Below are 17,747 nucleotides of genomic sequence, written 5' to 3'. Positions count from 1 at the left end.
TATTGATGAACTCATGACACAGATAAAGAATTCAATCCACAGATACTTTTAAGTTTTAAAGGGATGGAGGTGGCAACCCTAGGGCCGAGCCCCCAGCACAGGGGTCACCTCCAGATGGCTGGACCCTAGATTCTGCTCTCGGGCTGCCAGGCTTCTGGGTATTTATGGGTTGCCTCCCCACCTTCTGGGCTTGCCTCCCTAGGGATTGGTGGTACGCACCAACGATCGGTGAGAGTGGCTGGATGTCACGTGACGTCCTCCTAGAACAATAATGGTCCCCTTTCACAATATGGTGGGTGGGAAGAATATCCTGCCCGTGTTTTATAATGCAACAGCAGCACGACATGTATATTCACTAAGTTGTATTATTAGGGTCGGAATTGTTTATGCATTTATCTTTTTTTATTTCATTGTGTTATGTGATTTTGTGCACAGTCAGTGATTTATCAGGGTGGAGAGGGATTTATATAAACTCTGAATATTTCTGTATAGATGGCCCATTCTATGGGGTACAGCGATGTGTACAGCACCCCCCCTCATTCCTCCACTGCCGAGTTTAAACAAACAATCTTAGTAGCAATTAAAAGTTTCGGTGCTGCAAAAAAAAATGTGGAGTCCCCGCTCCCTGAGTTCAGATGCTTGTTGGCATTTCATGTTTAGAAACCACCAGCTTGGCCCCGTTCCCAGACGAGAAGAACCGCGAATGCAGCGTCTTTACTGACTTCTAAATTCTGAGGCTTATTGTATGAATGTGCCTTAGTGTGTCTGCCGGCATCACCTCACCCCCACCTCGGAATGACATGCAAAGATTCCAGAGGTGCTTCCTCACCGGAGATCGCGCCAACATATTCCACCGCTTATACCTAATTAGTAATTCATGTCGAGGCGACAAACGTGGAATCAGAACCTCCGTGTATGTCTATGAGGAGAGAGAACGGCAATTCTTTTCTTGAGAGGGAGATTAGGTGACCCTATGATACAGTGGCGGCTGGTGGTCAAAATTTTTGGGGGGCGCAAACAAACTGAAAAAAAAAACATCAATTGTAGCCACTGTACCCATCAAGTGCAGCCACTGTGCCCATCAATTGCCGCCGCTGTGCCAATCAAACGCAGCCACTGTGCCTGCTCCGTGCACTGGGGAGGGGGCCGCAGGCGTCGGGCGGGAGGAGAGCAGAGGAGGGGGGGAGCCGGCATCCTTCTGGCATCAGCCTGCTCTGTGCCTGCTCCGTGCACTGGGGAGGGGGCCGCGGGCGTCGGGGCGGGAGGAGAGCAGAGGAGGGGGGAGCCGGCATCCTTCTGGCATCAGCCTGCTCTGTGCCTGCTCCGTGCACTGGGGAGGGGGCCGCGGGCGTCGGGGCGGGAGGAGAGCAGAGGAGGGGGGAGCCGGCATCCTTCTGGCAATAGCCTGCTCCGTGCACTGGGGAAGGGGCCGTGGGCGTCGGGCGGGAGGAGAGCAGAGGAGGGGGGAGCCGGCATCCTTCTGGCAATAGCCTGCTCCATGCCTGCTCCGTGCACTGGGGAGGGGGCCGTGGGCGTCGGGCGGGAGGAGAGCAGAGGAGGGGGGAGCCGGTGTCCTGCTCGCGTCTGCCCGCTCTGTATGCTGAGGAGGTAGGGGCTGCGGGCATCGGGCGGGAGGAGAGAGGAGAGGGGGAGCCGCTGTAATCATTCTGCAAAATGGATTAAAAAATATGTTAAACTAATTTTACTAGGGCTTATTTTCGGGGTAGGGCTTATATTGCAGCCCTCCCACGAATCATGCTAGGTCTTATTATTGGGGTAGGTCTTATTTTCGGGGAAACACGGTAAGAGCGAAGTGCCAGTATTGCCTGGGTGAGAAATGGTTATGGAGAGGGGGAAGTAATATGATGTAATATGGTGCTGTGATGTCTTACACATGGTTATACTTATTGTATTATTATTATTATTAGTTATTTCTATACATATTATAATGATTCATGCACTTACTGTACATAGTTACATAGTCAGGTCGAAAAAAATACACTTTTCGATTTAAAGGATAACTATGAGTTCTGGTTTTATTCCCCTGCTGGGAGTTGAACACAGGAGTCGGTGACTGTCCCAGCCCATGGGGCCCCCTACTGGCCTCGGCCCCTCGGTGGGTCCCTGAGTGCCCTAATGGACAGTCCGTCCCTGTTCGGTGCTTCGAGTGTGAATGTAGAAATAATATATATATATTTTTTTTCAGCATACAAAAAAGATCGAGGAAGTTCGAATTAGGCCGATTTCGGCCCGTGCCAAGGCCAGCCTCCCTGTTACAGAGGGCATAGTGGAGGTGAAGCATCACGGCCGGTGGAGGCAGATTTGTGACCAAGGCTGGACTCTAGAAAACAGCAGAGTCATCTGTGGAATGTTGGGCTTCCCTGGAGAGATTCAAGCCAATGAAAAGTTTTACAGGTAATTTGGCAGGCTTGTGATATGATCACCGATCCCTGGTAGAGATCGGTAATCATTGAACTGACACTAGAGGTCACTTCTTTACATACAGTTATATCTGCTTTTATTCTTTGGATACTGATGAAGGTCCATACATTGTGTGATCTGAAGGCACTACGAAGTGCTCTGTTCTGCCTCTTGGTGTAACCACCTGGTCAGGTTTTTTTTTTTACTGGAGGAGAGATTTTCTAGGAGAGGAGAAGAGTTCTAGAGGAGGAGAAGAGTTCTAGGGGAGGAGAAGAGTTCTAGGGGAGGAGAAGAGTTCTAGGGGAGGAGAAGAGTTCTAGGGGAGGGGAAGAGTTTTAGGGGAGGGGAAGAGTTTTAGGGGAGGGGAAGAGTTCTAGGGGAGGAGAGGAGTTCAAGGGGAGGAGAGGAGTTCAAGGGGAGGAGAGCAGTTCTAGTGAAGGTGAAGTGTTTTAGAGGAGGAGAGATGTTCTAGGGGAGGAGAGCAATTCTATAGGAGCAGAGATTTTCTTAGGGAGGAGAAGAGTTCTAGGGGAGGAGAAAAGTTCTAGGGGAGGAGAGGAGATCTAGGGGAGGAGAGCAGTTCTAGTGAAGGTGAAGTGGTTTAGAGGAGGAGAGATGTTCTAGGGGAGGAGAAGAGTTCTGGAGGAGGAGGAGAAGAGTTCTAGGGGAGGAGCAGAGTTCTAGGGGAGGAGAAGAGTTCTAGGGGAGGAGTTCTAGGGAAGGAAAGGAGTTCTAGGGGAGGGGAGGAGTTATAGGGGAGGAGAGCAGTTCTAGTGAAGGTGAAGTATTTTAGAGGAGGAGAGATGTTTTAGGGGAGGAGAGCAATTCTATAGGAGCAGGGATTTTCTAGGGGAGGAGAGGAGTTCTGGAGGAGGAGAAGAGTTCTGGAGGAGGAGAAGAGTTCTGGAGGAGGAGAAGAGTTCTGGAGGAGGAGAAGAGTTCTAGGGGAGGAGAAGAGTTCTAGGGGAGGAGAGGAGATCTAGGGGAGGAGAGCAGTTCTAGTGAAGGTGAAGTGTTTTAGAGGAGGAGAGATGTTCTAGGGGAGGAGATCAATTCTAGAGGAGCAGAGATGTTCTAGGGGAGCAGAAGAGTTCTGGAGGAGGAGAGATGTTCTAGGGGAGGAGACATGTTCTAGGGGAGGAGAAATGTTCTAGAGGAGGAGAGGAGTTCTAGGGGAGGAGAGCAGTTCTATAGGAGCAGAGTTGTTCTAGGGGGGGAGGAGTTCTAGAGGAGGAGAAGAGTTCTAGGGGAGGAGAGGAGTTCTATAGGAGCAGAGTTGTTCTAGGGGGGGAGGAGTTCTAGAGGAGGAGAAGAGTTCTAGGGGAGGAGAGGAGTTCTAGAGGAGAAGAGTTCTAGGGGAGGAGAGGAGTTCTAGAGGAGGAGAAGAGTTCTAGGGGAGGAGAGGAGTTCTAGAGGAGGAGAAGAGTTCTAGGGGAGGAGAGGAGTCCTAGGAGAGGAGAAGAGTTCTAGAAAAGGAGAGCAGTTCTGGTGAATGTGTGGAATTTTAGAGGAGGAAAGCAGTTCTAGGGATAGAGATCAATTCTAGAGGAGGAGAGTGGTTCTAAAGGAGGAGATCAGTTCTAGAGAAGGTGAGAAGTTTCAGAGTTTTTTTGTGATAATGGGGATATGTTGCACTCATTAACCCCCCCCCCCCCATTTTCCCAAAGCTTTATTGAATCTCTTTCTCATACCATGCCCAGGTCTTAATACTTCCCTGTGTAGGCAGCTATACTATGCCTATATTTGGCTCTAGTTCCTCCCTGTGTAGGCGGCTCTACTACCCATGTATTTGGCTCTAGTACCTCCCTGTGTAGGCAGCTCTTCTAAATATGTATTTGGCTTTGGGTCTAGTACCTCCCTGTGTAAGTGTCGCTACTACCCATGAACTTGGATCTAGTTTCTTCATGTGTAGGCGGCTCTACTACCCATAGATTTGGCTCTAGTTCCTTCATGTGTAGGCAGCTATACTACCCATGGATTTGGCTCTAGTTCCTCCCTGTGTAGGCGGCTCTACTACCCATGGATTTGGCTCTAGTACCTCCCTGTGTAGGCAGCTCCACTACCCATGTATTTGATTCTAGTTCCTTCATGTGTAGGTGGCTCTACTACCCGTGTATTTGGCTCTAGTACCTCCAAGTGACAGTGGGGAAGGGAAGGGTGAGAGCCGGGAAGTGTTAGGATTGAGTTTTAGCTGCAACGCTGGGTGCGAGGGTCACAGGACAAGGCCTGGCGGGCCTCGTGTTTGACATATGTCATATATGGGTTGATTAATGGGTAGTAGAAGATAACAGTCAGGATGAAAGTTCCAGCCATTCAGCATGTAGACCGTTCCTCTGGAGTTGGTTTAAATACAATGGCCCGGATTCACGTAGCACTTACGCCGACGTATCTCGAGATACGCCGCGTAAGTGTAACTATGCGCCGTCGTATCTGTGCGCCGTGCCCACAGAACTAGATACGCCTGAAAATATTCTGATTCCGACCGATGTAACTTTCCTACGTCGGCGTATCGTGGGCGCATATTTACGCTGGCCGCCTCATTGCACTTATGCAAATGAGGGAGATACGCCGATTCACAAACGTAGTTGCCCCCGGCGCATCATATACGCGGTTTGCGTAAGTCGTACGTCTGGCGTAAAGTTATTCCCCATATAGGAGGCGCAACTCATGCAAAGGTATGGACCAGGGAACAGCCGTCGTATTTTACGTTGTTTACGTAGTAGTATGTGAATAGGGCTGGGCGTAGGTTACGTTCACGTCGTAGGCAGTGATTCGGCGTATCTTAGGGAGTACACTTATGAGTTGTTCCTGTTCAGTTTTCAGATCCATAAGTTAAATGAATGTTTATTTACTTCTCCATATCGTCACCTACCTCCGGCTCCCGCTCATTACTCATAGAGACCGTTCAGGGTGGCATCGAAGGACCTGGGAAGTTTAGACTTCCTCCCCAAGGTCCCCGGCACAACCTATTAGACCTTCACTGACTTTGGAGGATGACAGGAGGAAATTTACAGTAGACGCGAGGCTCCGCTCTGTAGATTTCTTCTGCAGGTCAGATGTTTTATGAGGACAGTTTATTACTACCTTTAAGATTGCACAGCCATATTGAATGCCACGTTCATTGTCCACAATTTAGAAAACCGTCATCAACAGCAAAGCCTAATTACACAGTCTACCTCCCAGGAAAAGCCTGTGGTGGGGAAGTTGGATGGGTGAAAAGAGCATGTTTAATGCTCACATGAGATAAATGTGCTATTCTTATGGGCGCTCCTATGTAATTTACTCTTCTCCTGGTAACACTTCTACAACAACAAAACGTTTTTTTTTTGGAAAGCTGCATGCTTTGTTGGAACACCGTTCTCGCCTTTCTGGTCCTTTCACCTGCTAAACACTGGGAACCAAATACGTAGAGACAGACTGCTAGGTCTACAAAAGATCTGGGGCTAGACCCTATAGCAGCGAAGTAAAGAGTCATGCGATTGGGCTATCTATCTATCTATCTATCTATCTATCTATCTATCTATCTATCTATCTATCTATCTATCTATCTATCTATCTATCGATAGATATAAAAAAATCTTGTTACATTTCTAAGTGTGGATCCCCCCTTACATCAGGGTTCCCAGATAGCCCCCCCTTACATCAGCATCCCCAGAGAGCCCCCCTTACATCGGGGTCCCCAGAGAGCCTCCCCCATACATCAGGGTCCCCAGAGAGCCTCCCCCATACATCAGGGTCCCAGAGAGCCTCCCCATACATCAGGGTCCCCAGAGAGCCTCCCCCTTATATCAGGGTCCCCAGAGAGCCCCCCCCTTACATCAGGCCCCCTAGAGGACCTCCCCATACATCAGGGTCCCCAGAGAACCTCCCCATACAGAGTCCCCAGAGAGCCTCCCCCTTACATCAGGGTCCCCAGAGAGCCTCCCCCTTACATCAGGGTCCCCAGAGAGCCTCCCCCTTACATCAGGGCCCCAGAGGACCTCCCCATACATCAGAGTCCCCAGAGAGCTTCCCCCTTACATCAGGGTCCCAGAGAGCCTCTCCCTTACATCAGGCCCCCTAGAGGACCTCTCCATACATCAGGGTCCCCAGAGAGCCTCCCCCTTACATGAGGGTCCCCAGAGAGCCTCCCCCTTACATGAGGGTCCCCAGAGAGCCTCCCCCTTACATGAGGGTCCCCAGATAGCCTCCCCTTACATCAGGGCCCCCAGAGAGCCCCCCGTACATCGGGGTCCCCAGAGAGCCTCCCCCGTACATCGGGGTCCCCAGAGAGCCTCCCCCATACATCAGGGTCCCAGAGAGCCTCCCCCATACATCAGGGTCCCAGAGAGCCTCCCCATACATCTGGGTCCCCAGAGAGCCTCCCCCTTATATCAGGGTCCCCAGAGAGCCTCCCCTTTACATCAGGGCCCCTAAAGGACCTCCCCATACATCAGGGTCCCCAGAGAGCTTCCCCATACATCAGTGACTGCCAAAAGGGGACGGAGTGCCGTAGCAGGACAAGGCTTGAACCGGTTGGGTGAGACGGGCACTTGCCGGAAAGTACTGAATATCAGCGGGAAGGTGGATCGTTAACATCCATCTCTGCGGTTTGACTATTCAGGGAACTTTCAACAGTTTACTATTACTCCTTTGGATTACAAATAGTTTTTCTTGCGTGCCAACACATGCCAACGTACGAGTGCACAAACTTTTAGTAGGAGACTGTGTTGAGGTTTGGCCTGGGACGCCAGGTCATATTAATTAGCTATAGTACCTAAGGGTTATCTAATTAGTGTTGTATATTGATGATATTCATTTCATTGCTTGCTGGTCGAGTAATTAGTTCTATCACCTGATACAGTATTGTTAGAGAGGTAAAGAGGGGCACCTCTTGCTGTGTGCTTACACAGGTCTACAGGACACTGTAGTCTAGTTCACATTTAAGCCTTATGCCCTGTACACACGATCGGTTCATCCGTTGAAAACGGTCTGATGGATTTTTTCATCAGATATCCGATTAAAGCTGACTTTCATCAGTCGTGCCGACACACCATTGGTTAAAAAAGCGATCGTTTCAGAACGCGGTGGCGTTGCGTGACAAAAATTTAAGTTCAATGCTTCCGAGCATGCGTCGACTTGATTCTGAGCATGCGTGGATTTTTAACCGATGGACGTACCCACAGACGATCATTTTTTTTCTATCGGTTAGTTAACCATCAGATAATTTTAAAACAAGTTCCTAGTTTTTTTATCCGATGGATAAATAACCGATGGGGCCCACACACAATCGGTTAGTCTGATGAAAACGGTCCATCAGACCGTTTTCATCAGACAAACCGATCGTGTGTACGTGGCATTACTATTGTTACTGATACTGCAGGGATCTGCAGATAGAGTGTCACTGTTTTACTTTTGTTCTTCTTTAAGTAAAGCATTACTTTGGTTATCTTGAAGTTTATGTGCAGCCTATCTTTCATACTGCAAGATCCCTTTCATTTAAGGTGTTGTAATATTAATATATATGTGTAGGTATGTATGGCACAATATATTGTATTGCATTACCATATTGACCAGGAATTCAGTTGAACTGTCCAAGCCAGCTGAATTCTAACATATCAAAGGTACAGAAGACCCTTAGATGTGTTAATCTTATGTAAGACTACCTAGGTGTGTGTGAGGTATGGCCCGTTAACCTCAAATGTTATATTGTTTACATATGTTAGGGAGTATTTATTGATGGTAATTAGACTTGAGGGGGTATTCATTCATGAGAAACATTTGGTTGGGGGTCATTATCTGTCACTCTGAAAGACAGGATGTAAATCAAAGACGGCCAATCAAATGGCTCAGCTATTCAGTGGATAGGGAATATAATTCTGGAGATCAATCTTGTCACTGTGTATTCTCTGGGTATGGCACAGGTCTAGAGCTGATCTAGTCAGATGAGACTTTGAATTACTCTGTTGGATTTGTATCATCTGTGGAATTTGGACTTTATTCTGTATTGGAAGTCAAATAAATGCACTCTCTGGAGAGCCTGGTGTGTTGCTGCGGAACAACATAATTTATAGTCATCATACTAACACCTAAATATCAATTATCTGATTGGACTCCACTATACATAATATCACTACATAAATACTATATAAATACCCCTTTTTATTTGCAAAATCTGTTGTAGTGTAACGGGATATTGTGCTTCCCCACAAGCTATTGGGGTCCACAACTCTCATATTACCAGGTGTGTCAAGGGAGGGTTTTGAGCCACTTTAAGGGGTTAGTCACAGAGCGCAGACCCAAAACAAACCAGCAGCTCCTCCGGGGGTAGTGCTACATTGTATTACATGGTTGTTGGTTTACCTAAAGGAGATTGTACATATAAAGATTTGGGCCCAGATTCACAAAGGAGATACGACGGCGTATCTCTGAGTTGTGCCGTCGTATCTATGCGTCTGATTCTTAGAATCAGTTACGCATAGATTTCTATTAGATCCGACCGGCGTAAGTCTCTTACGCCGTCGGATCGTAACTGCATATTTACGCTGGCCGATAGGGGCATGTACGCCGATTTACGCTTAGAAATATGTAAATCAGCTAGATACGCAAATTCACGAACGTACGCCCGGCCGACGCAGTACAGATACGCCGTTTATGTTAGGCTTTTCCCAGCGTATAGTTACCCCTGCTATATGGTGGCGTACCAATGTTACGTATGGACGTTGTTCCCGCGTCGAATTTTGAATTTTTTACATTGTTTGCGTAAGTCGTCCGTGAATGCAGCTGGACGTAATTTGGAGCAATGCACACTGGGATATGTCCACAGATGGCGCATGCGCCGTTCGTGAAAAACGTCAATCACGTCGGGTCATGGTTATTTTACATAACACACGCCCCCCTGTTCCAAATTTGAATTAGGTGGGCTTACTCCGGCCTATTTACGCTACGCCGTCGCAACTTTCGGAGCAAGTGCTTTGAGAATACAGCACTTGCCCGTCTAAGTTGCGGAGGCGTAACGTAAATCGGATACGTTACGCCCGCGCAAAAGATACGCGGATCTACGAGAATCTGGCCCTTGGTTTCCTTCAAGTGTGGATGTCAGTTGGAGGTATGAAGACACCTTATAACCTTTGTTTTCCACTGAAATAAACTCTTCTTACGCGATGTTAAATATGGGAACTATTTTAAAGCGTTTTCATTTAAATGACTGACTGTTGTCGTGGTAACTGTAATTCAATCATGATTTTAAACCGTGAAAACTTGTCATTTTTCATACAAATGAGCTAACATCACCATTTGCAAAGTAAATAATTCCAAGAAATATATGACATGAGAAGACTACTACTAAGGTAACCACAGCTCAGTGTCACAGAAATACGAGAGCCTCGACATCTGGAGATGCGTCTGTTGCGTGTATAGGTAACGATGAAGCAATCAATATTGCAGAGCGGGTGGTGAGATTTATTTGACCGATTAGGGATTTAGCACAGAGCCCGTTTTCATAAAATGCTTTTGCTGCCGTTGGTCGTGAAGGAGAAATCGTCCTCAGCCAATTTAAAGTCACTTCTGGACAACTTTGTCTTTTATCCTTATTTAAGAGTTCGTTGCATCGTCTTCCCACTCTTTAGCTCTTGGCTTGTACTTTATAGAACAATTAGAATTGATGATCTCTGTATGTAGACCATCTCCAAATGAAACCTATATGAATATACGGGTCTAAATATGCTTGTTCCGACAAATCAGGTGTTTTCTACCCAACAACCAGAACTCCTGTGCCAGATATAGGAACAAAAGCTGTGGGTCTCTTTAACCACTTAAGACCCGGACCAAAATGCAGGTAAAAGACCAGGCCCCTTTTTGCGATTCGGCACTGTTGACAATTGCTTTAACTGACAATTGCCCGGTCGTGCGACGTGGCTCCCAAACAAAATTGGCGTCCTGTTTTTCCTACAAATAGAGCTTTCTTTTGGTGGTATTCGATCACCTCTGCGGTTTTTATTTTTTGCGCTATAAACAAAAATACAGTAGAGTGACAATTTTGAAAAAAATGCAATATTTTTTACTTTTTGCTATAATAAATATCACCAAAAAGATATAAAAAAAAATTTCCCCTCAGTTTAGGCCGATACGTATTCTTCTACCTATTTTTGGTTAAAAAAAACGCAATAAGCGTTTATCGTTTGGTTTGCCCAAAATGTATAGCGTTTACAAAATAGGGGATAGTTTTATTGCATTTTTATTCATTTTTTTTTTTACTGCTAATGGCGGCGATCAGCGATTTTTTTCATGACTGCGACATTATGGCGGACACTTCGGACAATTTTGACACATTTTTGGGACCATTGTCATTTTCACAGCAAAAAATGCATTTAAAAAGCATTGTTTAGTGTGAAAATGACAGTTGCAGTTTGGGAGTTAACCACAGGGGGGCGCTTAAGGGGTTATGTTTCACCTAGTGTGTGTTTACAACTGTAGGGGGGTGTGGCTGTAGGTCTGACGTCATTGATTGTGCGTCCCTATATTAGGGAACACACAATCGATGACAGCTCCACAGTGAAGAACGGGGAAGCCGTGTTTACATACGGCTCTTCCCGTTCTTCAGCTCCGGGGACCGATCGCCGGTCTCTAGCGGCGATCGGGTCCGCGAGTCCTGCGGTTCCGGAGCTTCGGACCGGGTCCCGCGACCCACCGCTGGGCTTTATACAACCACGTACAGGTACGTGATTGTGCCCAGCGGTGCCATTCTGCCGACGTATATCGCGTTAGGCGGTCCTTAAGTGGTTAACTCATCAAAGATTGTAAAAAAGAGGAGGATAATAAGGTTATAAGGTTAGCGCGTAGAGGGTATACAAGGTTTTAATATCTGGTATGCATATACTGATTGTATCTTTGCTTGATGTAATGTTCAATCTGTCACTGGGACTGCGCTCCAATTGGCTGAAATAACTGACAATCAAAATTACACTTCCGCCATTATACAGATTTAAACACGTGACGATTGTGACCAGGCACGCCCCCCTGAAGACGTAAACCTTACGAAACGTACGTCGTCGGTGTAGCCTGGTCATGCTGTTGTATGCCCAACCATCCGGCTTCCTGGAGAGAGCGAGCAGCTGACAGTGGAACGCATGCGATCACGCCGACACGGAGGTGTAGGAATCCATGCTTACACTGACAGGTCTGCAGCCCCAGTATCTGCGGATGCCCATGGTTGATACATTCTCTCTGTGCTTGTATGTTCTTCTCTGGGACTTCCTTCCACAACCCAAACCAGGTTGACTGACTCATCATCACTGAAATGGGTATGATTTGTACCATTATGGTAGGAACCTATCTGTATGAACTCCTCTGGGCTGATGTTAATGTTACTACACAATATAAAACGCTGCCAAATATGTTTTAGATTAAAAAAAAAAAAATCCAAAGAAATCAATTTATAATGAGGTACCTTAGAACAGGCAATACAGGAAATGGCGAAGCTCGGAGATCTGCTGGAGGTTGATTCAAAGCAGGCTTTAATCTCGTAATGGTAATTAAACTTCTTTCTTCAGTTTGCACAGCCTTGTGATATGAATACAGCCAGACGGGAGCTCACAGCACGCTCATTTCTCCAGCCCGTGGAAGGAGAACCTCATGACAAAAAACATAACTAAGAAAAAAAAAATTGCCTGAGCTGACCCTACATTGTTACAGAACGCAGAATTCTAGAAACCCTTTGGAGTCCTCCTGAGCCGTTTTCATCTTCTTCACCCTACTTTTCACTCCGCGCTGCTATTTTCTACTTCTTTGAGTTTTATTCATGTGCAGCTTCTATTGGAGGCATAAAGGAAACTTTCTTTAACCCCTTCGCCGCCAGAGGTGTTTTCAGCTATTTCAGCCTTCTTAGCCCTCACCAGCGCAAGACTTCTCCTTCCTGGGTCAGCTCATAACCTCCATGGCTTCCAATGCTATTACTAGGCTAATGACATCAAAACTCCCCCCTATCCTCTGCTCACCCTGTCGTTCCGTTGACTAATAGTGTTGCTCACGAATATTCGTATTGCGAATATTCGGCTCGAATATGGCATATTCGAGTATTCGCGATATATTTCGAATTTCGCGGTGAATATTCGCAATTCCGAATATTCGCATTTTTTCAATTTGATTTTTAAAACAGATCACATCCTATCGACGTCTAAAAGCATTGCTGGTATGATTAGAGACCCTGTGCCGAGTAGCTAAGCTGAGGCGATCCTTTTATGTTGCCAAATTGAAAAAAAAAAAATTGCGATTTTTCGCTATTGCGAATGCGAAAATGATTGCGAATTTTCGATAACTGTGGTAGGAGAACTCTGATTGTCTCTGATGCAAAAGGGGGGGGCTTTGTGTATGTTTCTGTTATGAATATTTGTATGTTTGATATTATTTTTTTTTGTAAGAAGGAAAAAATTGCGCATACCTTAAAAAAAGGGGAGAATACAGCAGCAACTCAAAAATGTTATACAACATAAATTAATACAAGACAGAAAATGGAGTCGCTCTACAAGAATAAAAAATATGTCTAGTGACAAGACATGTGGGCAAATTATAAAATAAGCAAGCGCAAATAACTTGTGAAATACACAGTGAAACAAATATATAAAGAAATATAGTCCCAATAATAGAAAAATAATCTTTCATAAAAATGTCTTTGATATGTGAAGTGAAAAAAAGTCCAAAGCATGCAGCATGAACGTGTTCAATCTTCAAGGTGTTTGATTGACAAACGGCTGTGACAGATGGATAGAGTAAAGAATCACCACCAATGCAAAACACTTTTTATTTTCTATTGTAAAATATCAAGAATATTCTGAGCCAATCAGAGTGCTCCTTCCGCATTTGCCGAATATTCGCAATTATTTTGTATTGTAAAATATCAAGAATATTCTGAGCCAATCAGAGTGCTCCTTCCGCATTTGCCGAATATTCGCAATTATTTTGTATTGTAAAATATCACGAATATTCTGAGCCAATCAGAGTGCTCCTACAGCATTTGTCGAAATTGCGCAGTAAATATCGCATTCGCATGTTGCGATATTTCGATAAAATATCACGAATATTCTGAGCCAATCAGAGCGCTCCTCCAGCATTTCTCGAAATTGCGCAATAAATTTCGCATGTTGCGATATTTCGATAAAATATCACGAATATTCTGAGCCAATCAGAGCGCTCCTCCAGCATTTCTCGAAATTGCGCAATAAATATCGCATTCGCATGTTGCGATATTTCGATAAAATATCACGAATATTCTGAGCCAATCAGAGTGCTCCTACCGCAGTTATCAAAAAATCGCAATTATTTTCGCATTCGCAATAGCGAAAAATCGCAATCATTTAATTTCAATAAAATATCACGAATATTCGAATTTAGCGAATATATCTCGAATATTCGAATATATATTCGAGATATATCGCGAAATCGAATATGGCATATTCTGCTCAACACTATTGACTAATTTACTAACTGACATATCAGTATAGATGTCACACCACCTCCTCAAACTCTTCCCAAAATTGGGTGCAAAATATTTCCTTCACCCCATGCCCCCTGACTTCTCCATTTAGACCGATTGCACACCATTCTCAGTGTCCTCTACCCTTCTTTGTCAAGCCCTCCATTGGCTTCTGCTAAATGTCCTTCACTCCTCTCTGCTGAACCCTATACTGGCCTCCATTCAGGTATTCAGTATCCTCCACCCCTCTTAGCAAATCCCTTCACTGGCTTTATTGAGTGCCCTCCACCCTTCTCTGCCATTCTCTCCATTGGCTTCATTTAGTGTTCTCCAGCCCTCTCATCCAATCCCTCCACTAGTTTCATTCAGTGTTCTCCACCTCTCTCAGCCCATCATTCCATTGGCTTCATTCAGTATCCTCATCCCCTCTCTGCCAATCCCTTCACTGGCTTCTTCTCAGTATCTCCCACCCTTTTCTGCCAATCTCTCGACTGGCTAAATTCAGTGCCTTCCACCCCTCTTTGCCAATCCTTCCACTGGCTTCATTCAGTGTCCCCCACCCTTCTCTGCCAATTCCTCCACTTGCTTCTGCTCAGTGTCGTTCACTCCTCTATGACAATCCCTATACTGGCCTCTATTCAGGTATTCAATATCCTCCACCCCTCTCAGCCAATTCCTCCACTGGCTTCATTGAGTTTCCTCCACCCTTCTCTGCCAATCTCTCCACTGATTTCTACTAAGTGTCCTCCATCCCTCTCTGCCAATCTCTCCACTGGCTTCATTCAGTGCCCTCCACCCCTCTAAGCCAATCCCTCCACTGGCTTCATTGAGTGTCCTCCACCTTTCTCTGCCAATCCCTCTACTGGCTTCATTCAGTGTTCTCAACCACTCTCAGCCCATCCCTCCATTGGCTTCATTTAGTGTCCTCCACCCCTCTCTGCCAATCCCCCCAATGGCTTCATTCAGTGTCCTACACCCCTCTCTGCCAATCCCTCCACTGGCTTCATTCAGTGTCCTCCACTCCTCTCTGCCAATCCCTCCACTGGTTTCATTCAGTGTTCTCCATCTGTCTCAGGCCATTTCTCCATTGGCTTCATTCAGTGTCCTCCATCCCTCTCAGTCAATCCCTCTACTGGCTTCATTCAGTGTCCTCCACTCCTCTCTGCCAATCCCTCCACTGGCTTCATTCAGTGTTCTCCATCTGTCTCAGACCATTTATCCATTGGCTTCATTCAGTGTCCTCCATCCCTCTCAGTCAATCCCTCCACTGGCTTCATTCAGTGTTCTCCATCTCTCTCAGGCCATACCTCCATTGGCTTCATTCAGTGTCCTATATTGTAAAGTGCTGTTCAAACTGTTGGCACTATATACAGTAAATACTGTATAAAAATATGGCTTAACTGGTCATATCTTGCTCCCCTGGACTCACAAACCCTTCACCGTGGATCCAGTAAAGCCAAATCTTTCACTAATGAGAAGGCTGAAAAAGCTGTATGGAAGTTGGTAGTACTGTAAAATTATGGCTATGTCTGTGCTGTTTCCCCCCCTCGGCAGTTCTGGATGCACAGATGGCCAAAGAGATAAAATGAAAAAAAAAAAGATTCCCTACTTACCCATAAGCAGAAATTAAGATCTTTGTTTTTGGCTTTTGTGCTGAAAGTGAGGAAATGTAAATACTTTCTGTTATAGGAAGGCAATAATACTGGATATCACAGCACTTTAGACATGTGATTTTTGTATTCCTTTTGTACCACCCCCACCGCAACCTTACAGGTTGTACTGTTTCCTCTGACGAGAATACGAGTTCCCAGTCACCTTTGTGGCCAAATACAATGTTACCTTATGTATTGGAAACAATTGTAGCATTATATTTGTCACACTTAGGGGTCAGATTCGGAGACCAGTAACTCTAGCAGTAGAGAGGCTTCCACCAACCAGCAGGATAGATGTACAAGCAGGTCACCCTGGTGGATGACACAGGCTCAACCAAGGTGCAAGGTCTATATACTAACCAGTATTCAACAGAGCTCCTGATGGTGAAGATGGGTTTTGCTGCGTGTTAGTACCAGGTCAAGGTCCTCAGGATCGTCCCACCAGGAGGCGAGCAAGCCGAGGGTCCAGTAGCAGATATAGTAGTTAGGGATCAAAAAGAAGCATAGTCAGTAAACAAGCCAAAGGTCTGTAAAAAGTGGTTAGGATGAAGCAGGTGCATGGTTGAGGAACAAGCCAAAGAGAGTGGAAGTGGAGATAAGGACAGGTACAGGTACGCAAAGGAGCAAAATATTGGCTGGGGAGAGCACAATAATCTAGCAAACAGGAAGAGCAGAGACATGGCTTAAATCAGGAAGTTCGTGGGAGGAGTAAAGTTTTCAAGGTTCACCAGAAACAAAAGACAAGGCAAGAAAGTCCAAAAGATCTGATAGGGAGCTGTCCAGCATCTCAGGTGGCTCAGCCAGAAGAACTACTATCGGATGCATGAATGTGGACACCACTCTAGGACAGTCTCCCATCTCTGCCTCCACTAACACACTAACCAGATGCTGGCCCTGTCCATCTAGGATACCGATAGGCAAAGGAAGTCTGGTTTGCCACATGTCCACCGCTCTAGGTCAGTCTCCCATCTCTGCCTCCACTGACACACTAACCAGATGCTGGCCCTGTCCATCTAGGATACCGATAGGCAAAAAAAGTCTGGTTGGCCGAACGTCACCTTTATTTTAGCAAATCCATAAAACCAATATCCGAAACACAGTTAGCTGGTGGTTCTATTCCCCTCTATTTGGCTTTTGATGTTGTTTTTATGGATTTGCTGAAATAAAATAGATTTTACTGGACGTGCGGCCAACCAGACTTCTTTTGCCTATTGTAATACATGATGGACGGCGCCAGCCCCTGGTTAGTGTGTTAGTGGAGGTAGAGATGGGAGACTGACCTAGAGCAGTGTTCACATTCATGCATTCGATAGTGGCTCTTCTGGCTGAGCCACTTGAGATACTGAGATGCGGGCAACCACTGTCAGATGCAGAGGAGGTTATGGGTTCAGATTCTTGTCCTGTGTGTGTATATATATATATATATATATATATATATATATATATATATATATGTTACATTATATATATTATCATTACATCAGGGTCCCCAGGGAGCCCCCCTTACTTCAGGGTCCCCAAAAAGCCCCTCCACTTACATCAGGGTCCCCAGAGAGCCTCCCCCACTTACATCAGGGTCCCCAGAGAGCCTCCTCTTACATTAGGGTCCCCAGAGAGCCCTCACTTACATCAGGGTCAGAGAGGATGGGCAGTGAGTCATGACGTCATCTCTCTGCTGCCTATGGCTGCACAGTGAAAGCGGAACAGTGGTGCACTTGTGGCCTGACTGCAGAGAGGCCTTGGCCATCTCTGAGAGACTCGGGATATGGGCCCCAGATTCGGAGCTATAGCCCCGAAATCCACCCCCTAGCGACGCCACTGCCTCCTATTCAGAAATTAGAAAAGACCTACAGAGCCGAGAAAGTTGTGATCTGAAAAAAAAGGTTGCCACAAATGCTTGCTTTGTATTGAGTTTGCCGGAAGAGATTTGCGGTTTATTCCCAACAAACGCCAAATTTTACTTAAAAATAAACCAGGCTTTCAATACATGTCCAGCTCTGAATTACATGTTGCCTGCATGTACAGCAAACAGTCATTGTGTGATAATACAAAAAAGTGAAACTGATTTTTCTGCAGTTGGAGCTGAAATGGTTGCCAAAGACTGAGTAAGCAGAACCAGGAGGATGTACATTCTCAATACTGTAGCAGGAGACAGGTCAATTTCTGTCTAGCAGGAGATAACTCTAAGCAAGACTAGAACATTAATTATCTGAGCAAACCTCAGA

General features: G+C 45.9%; 1 protein-coding gene across 1 annotated transcript in view; it reads left to right on the top strand.

Annotated features, from left to right (window-relative positions):
* Positions 1–17,747, top strand: part of LOXL4 (lysyl oxidase like 4) — a 155,065-nt gene that overhangs the window by 43,823 nt on the left and 93,495 nt on the right. Inside the window, exon 5 of the mRNA XM_040361279.1 lies at positions 2,207–2,415. Coding sequence (XP_040217213.1) covers positions 2,207–2,415 — 209 coding nt within the window. The remainder of the gene's footprint in view (positions 1–2,206; positions 2,416–17,747) is intronic.

This window comes from Rana temporaria, chromosome 8, assembly GCF_905171775.1.
Source record: "Rana temporaria chromosome 8, aRanTem1.1, whole genome shotgun sequence".
In the NCBI taxonomy this organism is placed as follows: domain Eukaryota; kingdom Metazoa; phylum Chordata; class Amphibia; order Anura; family Ranidae; genus Rana; species Rana temporaria.
This window is presented reverse-complemented; position numbering and strand designations above follow the sequence as displayed.